The sequence below is a fragment of the Solanum tuberosum genome, unplaced genomic scaffold (genome assembly GCF_000226075.1).
Source record: "Solanum tuberosum cultivar DM 1-3 516 R44 unplaced genomic scaffold, SolTub_3.0 scf00173, whole genome shotgun sequence".
NCBI lineage: Eukaryota > Viridiplantae > Streptophyta > Magnoliopsida > Solanales > Solanaceae > Solanum > Solanum tuberosum.
Genome location: NW_006239104.1, coordinates 960589 through 974236, shown reverse-complemented (window position 1 = coordinate 974236; position 13648 = coordinate 960589). Strand labels below are relative to the sequence as shown.

The following is a 13648-nucleotide window of genomic DNA, read 5'->3' as shown; positions in this document are numbered from 1 at the left end:
GTCATTTAAGATAATAAGAGTGAGAATATAAAAGTTATCATCTAAAATAAATATATATGCCAGAAAAAATAAAAAATAACTATAGGGTAAATATGATTTTTTTTTTAAAGAAAAAAAAAGTACAAAATTTATAAAAGAAGAACATGAATACACCAAAAAGGAATTTTTTAAAAAATTTATGAGAGCCAGCAAATCACCACAATGCAACCATGTTACTGAAGACAGACTCCGTGTTTCGCCAAACCTCTTCAAAAACACTACTCACGCGCACCGCACCCGCCCAATACACACACTCTCCCCTCTCCGTTTCTCGCTAAAAGCCCACGAATCCACACTCCCCTTTGCTTTCTCCGTGATCATTTTCCGGCGAGATCCCTGGTACTCCGTCGGAAAATCCTGATCGGATCCACCATCACTTTTTTTTACTGGATTCACTTTCTCATACCAAAAGATCCAATTAGATGGCTCCGGTTTCGGCTCTCGCAAAGTACAAGCTCGTTTTCTTAGGAGATCAATCCGTCGGCAAGACCAGTATTATCACGCGATTCATGTATGATAAATTCGATAACACCTATCAGGTATACACACTTTTGCTAATTCATTATTCATGTGATTCGTTAACCTTTTGTTTCTGCGGATCTGTTTCTCAATTAACATTTGTCGTCTTCTTGTTGTAAGCATATTTAATTTTGCTACATAAGGACTTATTACTCATTTTTCAAGATCTTTTATCTGTAAAGCACAGTTATTGGCACTTGTATGTATAATTTGCTCGTACTGAGGGAAGGTGTTTGCAGCAATGCATTGTTGCTCATATTATTTGCTTATAGTGTAATACAGATTTTAAGTCATCATAGGTCAGTTTTCTGTTTGCGGAATTTTGATTTAGATTGCTCTCTGGAAGTTGGTTGCCTTAATAACCGATAAGTGTTAACACATCTAATGTGATGTAATGACGCTTTTATTATACAATTCAGCAGAGGGATAGAGAAATGGGCATACGTTGTAGCTTATCATCCTGTATTTCCTCACTCTCTAATAACCCGAAATGCTGCTTGTCCTCTTCCTTGCGCATTATTGACGAGAATCCACAGGACCTTATGGGGAGTGTTATGTATGTAAAATGAGTTACATCAAATAATGCTTGAAAATTTCCCTCTCCATAGGGATTAGTCTCACGAAAATACTGTTAGAATATATTCTCTTATCCATCTTGTGGATCCTTAAACCTTCCAACTTATCGTTTCTCCTCTTCTCTCGACAAACTATATATCTGAACTTAATGCTTTAAGTTGTGCCTACATTGATCCAGATTTTTTCTTATAGATTCTCAACTTTTTTTCTCCTTTTTTTTGTGGTTGAACGGGGTCTTTCCTTCTTTTACTATGACTGAGTGTTTTGTTTGGTCTGACAGTAACATTCTTCTTCTTTCAAATATTTCCTGGAATCCTATCACACTCTTAACCTTGGCAGTAAATAAATGACTTGCTTTATCTTTTTTTGTGATTTGCTGACTTTTAGACAATCATTTCATCAAGCCTCAGTTCCCATTCCTTGATGGAATAGGGTTCTTATGTGTCTTTTTTATTGTGAAACTGCATGTAATCTAGACTTTCTAGCCCTTGCTTCCCCTCTTCTAGTAAAGTATTTCCATTTCAACTAACAACTCTCTCTTCTTGTTCAAATTTTAGCCGTTTTACTTTTTCATTTATTCAAATAGAAGACACACTATCAAGCATCCTCATTTTATTTAATTTCTTGTTCAGGCCACAATTGGTATTGACTTCCTGTCGAAGACTATGTACCTGGAAGATCGTACAGTAAGATTGCAGCTATGGTAAGATGTACTTGTTGATGAGACAATGCCTTCTCATTGATCTCTGATCATAAAGACTGTTTTAACATTCTTAACACGTTACATTTGTGCCATGTTGTTAAGGAGTAACAACATCAATCTATTTGAGTAACACAAGTAACAGTACAATGTGATGTCTTGTGTTACTCTATTTCATGAAAATGAAAAAGTGATGCAGCTATCCTTGATTATGGGTGTTAACATATATCAGGATGGCAATTGGTCAGTTAAAGTTTCTTGCTAAAATAGATTTCTTAGTGGATGCTTCAGATATAATTGCTCTTGCTTCAGTGTTCTGTAGGAAAAATAAGGGGATAGATTTTTTTTCTTTTCTTATATAGCCTTATAATGATAGGTTCTGTTTCTCCCTTATGCCTCCCAATTGGATTTATAGTAACTATCGAACTTCTAGCCATACTATGAAAATGCCCTGGCCTGACAAAAACATTCTTCTCAAACCAGTTCATAGTAATAAGATTTTCTTTTGTTTTCACTTATTAGGAAAACATTTCACTGTTGCCTGGCTTCTTGTTTGCTCATTTGATGCTGGATTTAGTATTCATTTCGCATTTTCATGTGCGCTAAAATTTTCCTTTTCGTGATACACTTTCAGGGATACTGCAGGTCAAGAGAGATTTAGGAGTCTCATTCCCAGCTACATTAGGGACTCCTCTGTTGCTGTCATTGTGTATGATGTTGCAAGTATGTCACATTTCAATTTTGTGCAGTTTTTTTCTGTTCATACTTGATTTCCCGTTTATCCTTGCTTCTGGCTATAGTTGCTTGGAAATGAATTACTTGGACGAGATATCCCTTGCTGAAGTGACACACTGTTTTTTTTTTCTTGATGGTTCCAGGCAGGCAGTCCTTTTTAAACACTTCAAAGTGGATTGAGGAGGTTCGAACTGAGAGGGGCAGTGATGTTATTATTGTCCTTGTTGGTAACAAAACTGATCTTGTTGAGAAAAGGTAGCTGTAACTTGTTCATTCTCGTTTTCCTTCTCCTTTTTGGAGGGCGTGAGGGTGAGAGAGGCTTTCTTTTTTGATGTTTTAGGCTTTAGCAACTTTTCGGCTAAATACCAGAACATTTACTCCTGAAGGGGCTAAAAACACAACAAATATTAGAGCAATGTCATCAAAAGCAAATCATGAAAAAAGTTATATCTGTTGGAGCTTAAGTGCAAATAAAACGAGGCTTTAACGAAGAAGGATGCAAATGAAGAAAAAACTATAAATACATATCTTATTTAGGATAATACCTGTAGGCACAAAATGCTGATATATTAGTGGCGGAGCCAGAAATTTCAGGAAGAGTGTCCAGGATTTTTTTGGACAAATGAGTGTACTAAAATTTTTAAAATGTGAAAAAAAGAATTGTTGCTATCGAAATTTGAACACATGAACACTTAAAATTCGCGTGTCTTGGCTCTTTCAAGGCGCCTGAAACCACTAGGCTACAACATTTGTTGTGTTAGGAGTGTCCAGAATACGTTATTTAACCACTTCGTTTATAATTTTACTTGTATATATGGTATAATTTTCCGACGTAGAATTGGACACCTTGACAAGAGTGTAGCTCCACCCTTGTGATATATGACAAAGTAATAAAAATAAATACATATTAAGTGATGTAGTTCTTTTTTGTTTGTGGTGCCCTCTTCAAGGTAGAGCCTATAGGTGATGAGACGGACTCCTTAGCTCTTTGATGCTTGAATTGAAGTGTCAGCCGAGCGACGCGACTCGCTCAGCCTGTTTGTCCATAGCTTTAAAGTTTGAAGGTACCTCAAGCAAGCTTTGACAATTTGTATAAGAAGTTTGATAAATGTGTGAGGGGAGGAATTTAAAGGGTTTAAATGACTAGTTTTTGGTTGTAGATTCTAGGTATCAAGAGGTTTGAAGCAGTTTGTCTATTCTAGATATTTAGGATGTAATGCAAGCATCTAAGTTAGATAATGTCATGGCCAGCTTCAAATTGTAGCGTCTTAAGGTTGTAATTCTTGTACAGTAACACGTGCGCTTGAAGTTCTTGGTCATCAAGCCAAGGGAAGAAAACCCCTCTTATATCTGCAGGAAACTTGAAGATATCTTATTATTGCATAACCCATAGCGTAGTTGAATGCAACAATCGCGTGTTCATTTTGGTTGGATATTCATTTTTTCCCCCTTAAAACTACAGCTATCTATATAGGAATTGACATTGTGGAACAGGAAAACTTAGGGTCTTGATATTTCTTTGGTCAGAGAACTAGCAAAGTAAATATCCAGAAATGAGCTATGATTTCCTTTTATAAATGTTTTTGTTCTCAGTTAATTTGTAAATACTTGAAACTTGTGTAATATAGCGACTGAACTGACTTGCTAGTTTTTGTTGTACTTGTCTATATGTTGTTGTATGAGTTCTATCAACACTTATCCTTTAATAGTAATATAGATTTAGTTTATTGAGCTATATCGGGAACTAGGAATCTTTTGACTAAGCTGGAGTGGGAAATTGTTAGGGCAGGTGAGGTTCTTATTTTCCACTAGCTCTGGATCTTATTCAGGGATTAGTAATTGGGTTGCCTGTTGGTCTGGTTGAAGTAGATGTCTTTGTGCAACCATATGCGGATTTACAAGAAAGTGTTAAAAGGTCCTGGTTTTTACCATTGACCGCAGATGTGAGCTGACAGTTGTGTGGTTATGTGACTAGCTACCTGTATAGGTGCTTTTGGATCCGTCCTTAATGAGTTTGTTTAATAATTGTTAGTTAATGATCATTCAGTATATACGTACTATATTTCACCTTATAATTGTTGGGTAGGAATAGTTTTAGCATTATCTGATCTAAATAGAAACTTCCTTAGCAGAGCCTAAGTAAATCACTGGGGCCCAAGTGCAAGGATTCTTGACCTTTCTCACTTATCTTGTTCTGTAAAAGAGGAAATCTGCATTTTCTCATGGAGTGAAAGTAATTGTCACTTTTTTTATGTTCTTCAAATTCCATTATTTGTGGAAGAAAAAGTAGACAGATTTTGAGAATTTCTGATGGTCCATTATGTTGAAGCTGCATCTGGATTTACATAAAAAGCTTAGGGAATTGTGTGGGGTACACCTTTTTTTTTTGCTGCGAGCAAAGAGTAGTCTGTGGCTTTGAGCCCCAGGAATGATTACATATTAGTGAGCTTGATGTTTTGCTGTCTACAACTGGAGTATTGTGTTCTTATGAGTAGTCTTATTATTGCTATATGTAGAACAGGATTCTCATGCACTCTTTTATCCTGTGGCGAATTGCAGGCAAGTTTCAATTGAGGAAGGAGAAGCGAAAGCTCGCGAACTAAATGTGATGTTTATTGAAACCAGTGCAAAAGCTGGCTTCAATATTAAAGTAAGTAATATTAGCTTCTTACTTTGCTTAAATAAAATGTGAAAATGTGTTATCTTTTCGTATGGAAGATAACAATATGCATCATTTGTGCATTTATGCTAAGAAAATCAGTGCATTGATGTTATTTTTCTCAACTGCTTGTTCTTTCATCCACTTGCTGTTTTGTTGCTGATAGTGCATATTCAACTTTTGCAGCCTCTTTTTAGGAAAATTGCAGCAGCATTGCCAGGAATGGAGACACTATCTTCAGCTAAGCAAGAAGACATGGTTGATGTCAATCTCAAGTCAAGCAACTCAAGTGCATCCCAATCACAGGCACAATCAGGAGGATGTGCTTGTTAATTTTATGGTTTGCTGCAACTCTATAGTTTTCGACTCAGTTTTATATTTTGTTTTTGACAACAAAGTATTATCTGTAAAGTTCTTTGTTGACTTTCGTAAAATTTGAATTTTTTGTTTTTGTTTTTGGTGTTTGTTAAAGTTGGACACAGAGGTTGTCATCCTAGTTGAGTAAGACTTAGTATGTTTTCACTTATTTGTATCAGTCTCTAGACCTATGCAATTTAGCAGCCCCCTTATGGAACAAGTCTATGTTATCAGCTGATTCATTGCAGTTTTGTAATCAGAAATTTTTGGTTGGACGTTCTTGAGTGAGTAATGGTTGATCGCATTGAAACTTTATTTGTGCCTTATATGCAATTTTTCCTCTTCCACAAATTAGTAGAGCCAAATTTTACACTTCTGGTTCCACAAAGTTTGGCTCTGCCAAATTATTTATTGGTTCATACAAAATTCTAACCTGACCCATTCATAACCCAATCCATTACAAAACCCGTTTAAAATTAATACAACTAGGTGATAAAATCCATTTTTTCACTTGCCGATTTCAATTAATTTGTGTACCAATATAGCACAGGAGTTCAAACCTAGACCTCAGACCAATAAATCATGACAGCAGAAACGATAAACATGAGAATTTTTTTACAAATCTGTCACTGTTTTGTTCGTCTGTGTTTATTTTAAGCATTCATATTCTCACCACTATATTTGTATCAATACCTTATTCCAATTCGTTTCTCCCTGATTCATGTTGTTTAAGAGTTGATAATTATTTTATATTTTTGAAAAAAAGTGAAAGTTGAGGGTAAATTTGATCAAATAGATGGAAAGAGAATATTCTTTATTCAAATAATTTTGAACTATTTCTAATAAGTTACTCCTTCTGTCTCATATTAGTTGATCATTATACTAAAAATAGTAGTCTCATATTAGTTGTCCACTTTACTAATTCAAGAAAGCATTAATTAAACATTTTCTATATTACCCTTGCAATTAATTCTTTTTGAAAGTGTTCGCATTTATTTGTAAAATTACCAAGATATTTTTCAAGAGGTGAATTAATAAAATTATCTTCTTATTTATGATTTTTTAAGCACCGTGCTTTTCACTCTCAATTAAGGCTCTTTTGGGTGGGAAATTTCACAAAATATACTCAACGAATCCTTGGCTTCTCGTATAAGAAGAGAAAAAATTAACAAACTTTCTTGCACTTTTGATCTTTTCCCCTTTAGATGGTGAATCTAAACCATATTTATTCAATCCCATCAAAAAGTACTCCACTAATAACTTTCCATAAATATCAATTTATATGAATTTTTTTCTTTCAAATGTGTTTGTGCAACAAAATTTCTCAAAATATACTGCAACCATAAAACAAATAAAAAAATATAATTTTATTTATTAAGATTGTGGGTTTACAAATTTTAGTAACATATTTCTTGAACTAGGGTGATATGACCTCATGGATCTTCTTGAAATTTTTTGGTTGTTCGAAGTTTGGGGCGTATTCAGGATGAATAAATTAAAATGCCAAAAGTGCTATCAATAACTACTTAGAGAGGTGTTACCTAATTTTAGAAAGAAAAATAAAACAAGATAAATAAAAAATTCAAATTTCTAATCTCACGTAGAGAGAGGTGCATCACGTCATCATCGCTTTATATGATACTTCGAGTGTGGATTCACACGTTAATTTCAATAATTTTTTAAAATTATAACACTACTATATATGATTTCGAGAGGGAAGCATGAGTTCACGCGATATCCCCTTTGAATACGCTTCTGAGTCTCTCTTTGTGATTATTTCACGAACAAATATTTGAAGTTTGTTCTAAATCATAAACTTAAACAAGTTTTACTTTATTTCTTTTTTAAAAATTTATGCTTAATTAAATGATGTCATGTAGATGTACAAAATCTATCATCTTTTCATTTATATTCCTCACGGGTCTCTCTAATAATTCCCCCACGTGTCCCCTCCCCATTGGTCCATACCCAGCCACCCTCAATTTCACTGTCTCTTACTACTTTCTTTATCATTCATGCTCATCATCTCATGACCTTTCGAAATATGCCTTCAATTTGCAACGTTCCTTTATTTATTTTTTATTTTTATGTTCGATATCTATATTGAGACTCCGTTAATTTAATATGTATGTTTTTTTCCCTGCTTTCGTCTAAAGCTCTCTCCTTTAAATTTGGATTCAGTTTATTATATTAATAATTTCATTGAAGTTCCGTTCTTCTCTCTAACTTGAGGCTTCTGTAGCCGCTTGACCAACTTTTCCCCTTTTCCACCATGGCAGGTCCTCTCTTTCTCCCCCTTTTTACATAACTAGATGTGATATTCTTATTCATTCTTTTGTGGGTTTTCGTTTATTTATGGTCAATGGGTTATTTCAATTCGAAAAATGGATTCTTGGGGTTTCTATGACATCATTTTCTGTTTTCTGTCTGATCACTTTGTTCTTGAGTTATTACGCATTGTGGGTTTTGTTATATGATAAGGGGATCGATTGTATTCATTTTGGATTTGATTTGATTTTTGTTTCTCTAATTATGAATAAAGAATTGATTTCCAGTGAAGCTCTCCATAATTTGAGGAAAAAATGTGATTTTTTCTTGGTCAAACAATAAATTTAGAAGGAAGAATGATAAAGTGGAAAGGTCTTTTTGTTTACCTTTTGTTTAGTATGTGTTTAAAAGTTGAAATATTTTCAGCTCTAAGCTATTGCTGAATCATATACTTAAAGAATCATAATTTATCTGAAGTAAAAGTCATTTTTTTTGTGAGTGTATTGCAGTTTGCTCTAGGGTGTTTTAACGCCAATGAAATTGATCCATATTAGGCCATAGAGTCCTCCCTCACATCTTTAGTACACCTAAGGAATTTTAAGAAACAAACTTTCTACCTCCTCGAGGCATTGGTAAGTTCTGCATACACTCTACCCTCCCCAAGTCCCGCTTTTGGAACTATATATTGGGTTGTTGTTGTTGTAAGAAGTATTAAGAAAAGGTTGGATTGTTTCTGTTTGGTAACGACGCATAGTAGTAGTAGTTGTTGTTGTTCTTGGATTACTTCCCAATAGTTTCCATCAATAACTGTTTGTGCTTGTTAAAAGAATCTTTTTACACAAAGTAAGTATAAATTTGAGGCATGTAGATAATGAGATATATAGGGATGGTAATGGGGCGGGGCGGGTTATAGTATTTGCGGGGCAGGAGATAAAGCGGGGGCGGGGCGGGTTAGCAAGTTAGGGTTTGATATTGATTATTCACTAATGGAATGGTTCTTCAAATACAAAGCGGGAGAAACCCCATTACTCTCTTTCCTTCCCCCCCCCCCATGTCGCCACACGGGTACATAGGGATGTAAAAAAGGGGGTCCAATCAACTTGTTCCGACCTAGGATAATAAGCTCATGAGCTTGGTCTTACTTCACTGTCGAGAAAGGAAAGAAGACTTCCATCTCCAAGTTTAACTCTCAGACGTAGCTACTGTTTTTTTTTTTTGGGTGTGAAGCAATGTCAAACCAAAATACCCAACAAGCATTAGATCTCCCTGAAAAGGAGGTGATCCAGCCTCGCTGATATTCAACAAACTGAATGATTTATTACCCACCCTATGATAGTCAAGATCACTGGAGACAAGAAAATGTCCAGAAGAGTTTCAGACGTTTGTTGCATATGTTAATTAAGAAATTAACCTCAAACTAAATTGTTGTTTATAATAATGAATGACAAGATGATTTGAAACTTATATAGGCCAAAGTTATTCTTTATTCTAATGAAGAATTGATACGATTAGAAGCAGCAAAAATATTGGAGGTTCATGTGGGGCGGGTTCATGCGGGGCGGAGCGGGATGGGGCAGGGAAAAAACAAAACAATTATGCTATGGGGGAAGGGGTGGGGAAAGTCTTTGCGGGTTTATGCGATTTTCCCTGCACCCTCCCCGCCCCACCCCTTTTGCCATCCCTAGAGATAATTTAGAGGAGGCAGGACAAGTGATCACTTGTAATCAATCTATCTATAACCTCTGTTGTGTTATGTCGTTGATAATTTGATTGGTTGTGTTCTTTATGTGTTGATACCATACTCATTATGTCCATGGTTGTTGTTATAACATCAGATAATCAGCAACCTATTTTGCAAAAAGATGATGCACAGCATCCGCTGGCAAAGCTAAACCGTCTGCACTTTTGGCTTCTGGTGGCGCTCAACATTGTTTTCCTTCTCGTTGGTCAAGCTGCTGCTGTAATTTTGGGAAGATTTTACTATGAGAAGGGTGGAAATAGTAAATGGATGGCCACTGTTGTCCAGACAGCTGCTTTTCCTCTTCTTTTCATTCCTTACCTATTCATTTCTTCTCCTCAAACTCATTCAGAAGCCTCCAATCGACCTTCAATCATCACAGTTAGTGTGGTCTATTTCGTTATTGGTGTACTGGTTGCAGGAGATAACATGCTCTATTCAATCGGTCTATTGTATCTCTCCGCTTCTACGTATTCCCTTATTTGTGCAACACAATTGGTTTTCAGTGCAGTTCTTTCTTACTTCCTAAACCATCAAAAATTCACAGCACTGATCATGAATTCTGTTGTTGTGCTCTCGTTATCTGCCTCTCTTCTTGCTGTTAATGAAGATTCTGATAAGCCTTCAGGCGTAACTAAGTCTAAGTATGTCATTGGATTTCTAGTTACTCTTGCCGCTTCTGCTATGTATGCTCTATTGCTTTCCCTTATGCAGCTTTCATTCCAAAAGGTTCTAAAGAAAGAAACGTTTTCCGTGGTTCTGGAGATGCAAATTTACACAGCAATTGTAGCGACCGCTGTCTCTACAGTGGGGCTATTTGCTAGCGGAGAATGGAAGACTTTGCATGGGGAAATGGGTAGTTTTACTGCTGGAAAACATGCATATGTGATGACTCTGGTTTGGACAGCTATAGCTTGGCAGATTTGCTCAGTTGGGGTTGTTGGTTTGGTTTTCGTGGTGTCCTCATTGTTCTCTAATGTCATTAGTACACTTTCCTTGGCGATCACTCCTATTGCTTCAGTCATGATCCTCCATGACAAGATGAACGGTGTGAAGGCAATCGCCATGCTGATGGCGATTTGGGGATTCTGTACTTACATATACCAGAATTACGTCGATGATCTTAAGGCAAAGAAAGCACCAAGCGCAGTTGATGCTACTCCAAACGAGTCAAGATCTTGCTGAAGGCTTTGTTGCCTGGTAATTATATAGGCTATAGTTCTGGAACATACAACTAAAATTCTTTTCATACTTGTTTGTAGTTAGAAATTTTGTTATATGAAGAATTTTCATTTTACAAACGCCTGTTAAGTGTTAATAACAATGACAATTTAGTGGCAAAATCTTGATTTTATGTCATTAATTGATAACAGTGATCAGTTCCAGTGGCAGAAGAGGTTTTATTACCATTACTTAAATGTGAGGTTAAGGGTTCAACAGATGGTAAATAAATATTCTTGTATGATTGTTGTTAACAACTACTCCCTCCGTCCCTTTTTAGTTGTCCACTTTAGAAATGGCACACAGATTAAGGCAACAATGATTAGCACAGTGAAGTTACAATTTTACCCTTATGACAACTTTTCACTTCAAAATTACAACCACTTATTTGAATTCAAGTGAAATAAATTGGAGGGAAACAACATACACTTTTACAATTTTCAAGAAGTGTAAATAAGGGTATAAATAGGAAAAAATTTGTTGTCCTTTCTTGATTTGTCAAAATGGACAACTAAATAGGGACAACCAAAAAAGGAAATATGGACAAGTAAATAGGGACGGAGGGAGTATATATATAGTAAATAAATAATTATAGTCAACATAAAAAAAGCGTGTTTGGTACGGACAAAAAGTCGTCAGAGCTTGACCCAAAGCTTTCACATCATGTAAATGATAATTTGATGATTTCAAAATAAGCGGTATTTTTATTTTGGACATATCTTCTAAGAAATGATTTATTTTTAAAAAATAAAGAGTGTTTTTATTAACTTATCCCTAATTAAATGTGAAACTCAATTTATTACTTAACAATTTATTCCGAAACAAAATGAAAAAGTTAAAACTTAAAACACCATTTATTTTAGATGGGAGTAGATATAAGCTATTTTAACCTAACAATAAATAGACCAAGACGTATTGACGCTACAGTATCGTGTCGGCTTTATTTTACTATATCTAGAAGAATATTATTGCAAAGACAGTCTAATTATTACTTTGTATAGAACTACGATTTAAGAAAAGTTCTGGATAACATAGGATACCAAAAATATTTTTTTAAAAGACACTTTTTTGTTTAACATATGACGTCATGTAGTCAACAAAAAAGTTTATTACATACTCAAACAAACAAAGAAAAATGAAATTTAGTAAAAATTGGACAAGTTGAGTTATATGATCAACCCATTTATTAATAAGAGTTCGTTTTGACTCGTTCAAATTCAATGAAACCGTTATCCACGCGTAGTAGCCCCAGTCTGCATCACCTCAATAACCTTTGTTGCAATTTGATAGCATGAGTAAACTTCATACATTGCAACTTTGACTTCTTCCTCAGACAAAACAGCGGAGGATTCCCACTTGTGACGTAGTGAACCATTACCAATAATTGGTCTCATAATTTCAACGTCAACTTCAAGCATCAACTCTTCTAGTGTACTAGTAAGAAGCCTAGGCTTCTTACGTATCTGAGCAGCCAAATACCCAACATCCACCACTGTTTTAAAATCGAATTTTTGATAAACACCACTCCATGTAAAAGACTTGTTGTTAATATGTCTAGGACCAACAAATGTTATGTTTTTGTCTTGCAAAAAAGAGGCTAGAAAACTTGGAACTTGATATTTATCATTCAAACCTAAAATACGATTGTATTGAATGATTAAACAACGTTTTTTCACATAGAAGAGTAATAAATCACCAGAATTGACAACGTCAATTCCAACAATTGGATTTGGATCAGCCTTCATATCATGCCTTAGTTCAGAAATACCATGGCTCATCGTCGTTTCGCGATCAGCAACTCTAGTAATGACATTTTCACCACCAATTTTCACATTGTAAATGCTCATTTGAAGAAGCCATGGAAGGGGTAATCTCTCAGACATTTTTTTTTTCACTTCATTACATTTTTTTTATAAGAGGGGTATTGCAGTATATATAGGCAAGATAAATTAACTTAGATATGTATAAATATACATATATACACAAAGCGTTACATCTTGTTCTTGGAAAATTAAAGTCTGGGAAGCTAATTCTTTTTCAACCACCCTATGTGCTGTTACATTGAGTTGAACTTACAAGTTTGTATAAATTCATGTCAAAATGCCTCAAAATTAACACATTAAGCACTATACAAGACTTCATGACTAGTATAATATATAGTATTATATTATTCTACATGAATTGACATATAAAAAAAAAATCTACTAGAAAAGTTTCAAATTCAAAATTACCAAGTTCCTTAGGAGTATGTAAAACGTACTATGTTCATGAGGACTTGAAATTTATAGGTTAGTGTAGCTTTTTAAATAAGGAGAAAAATAGAGGCATAATTAGTTAGTGCATTTTTTAATCATGTAAAATTAGTGTAATTTGTTTGTGGTTTCATCATCATTATCTTTGTATTAATTAGTGGCTTCTCTTCATTTGTCATATCGAAATTGGTACAGACAAGCAGTAGCTCAATTATTTTAGGAAAATAATAAGATTCATCATGTGAGATTGTTATTTGCTTACAATATCATCAAACGTGCACCCCAGTTGTTGTCACAGGGGTGGATATTCTAGAAGCACCAACACACAGGTTCACGAGAATCAATAACTTTTATTCAAACCCAATATATTGAGAAATCTTTCAAGTGGTCTTTAATATTTGTTATTTCACAAAATCAATGCATAAATGACATTATTCTTCCTATTTCATCCTTGAGAGTTATTAGCCTTGAAAATATATATTTGACCAAAATAGAAAAACTAAGTAAATAATTCATGTTTATTAGTTAAATATTTACCTAAATATTTCAAAATAAATTAATTCATGTTCATTGATTAAAAACTT

The 13648-nt window shown here is 34.6% G+C and overlaps 2 protein-coding genes across 2 annotated transcripts; both read left to right on the top strand.

The window, feature by feature from the left end:
• The first annotated feature begins 171 nt into the window (after nucleotides 1–171).
• Nucleotides 172–5900, top strand: LOC102585175 (ras-related protein RABH1b). The gene is made up of 6 exons (XM_006354573.2): nucleotides 172–578; nucleotides 1767–1837; nucleotides 2469–2557; nucleotides 2713–2824; nucleotides 5129–5219; nucleotides 5415–5900. Exons 1-6 carry the CDS (start codon nucleotides 462–464, stop codon nucleotides 5559–5561), a joined length of 627 nt encoding a protein of 208 aa, XP_006354635.1. The 5' UTR covers nucleotides 172–461; the 3' UTR covers nucleotides 5562–5900.
• Nucleotides 5901–7742: 1842 nt separating this feature from the next.
• On the top strand, nucleotides 7743–10982 carry LOC102584861 (probable purine permease 11). Its single transcript, XM_006354572.2, has 2 exons — nucleotides 7743–7864; nucleotides 9689–10982. The coding sequence occupies exons 1-2, from the start codon at nucleotides 7858–7860 to the stop codon at nucleotides 10774–10776; spliced, it is 1095 nt and encodes a 364-aa protein (XP_006354634.1). The 5' UTR covers nucleotides 7743–7857; the 3' UTR covers nucleotides 10777–10982.
• The last annotated feature ends 2666 nt before the right edge of the window (nucleotides 10983–13648 follow it).

Coding starts and splice junctions, on each gene's coding strand:
- LOC102585175 (XM_006354573.2), top strand. CDS start 462: ATGGCTCCGGTTTCGGCTCTCGCAAAGTACAAGCTCGTTTTCTTAGGA. Junction 1,838..2,468: donor ACAGTAAGATTGCAGCTATG/GTAAGATGTACT, acceptor ATACACTTTCAG/GGATACTGCAGGTCAAGAGA. Junction 5,220..5,414: donor AAGCTGGCTTCAATATTAAA/GTAAGTAATATT, acceptor CAACTTTTGCAG/CCTCTTTTTAGGAAAATTGC.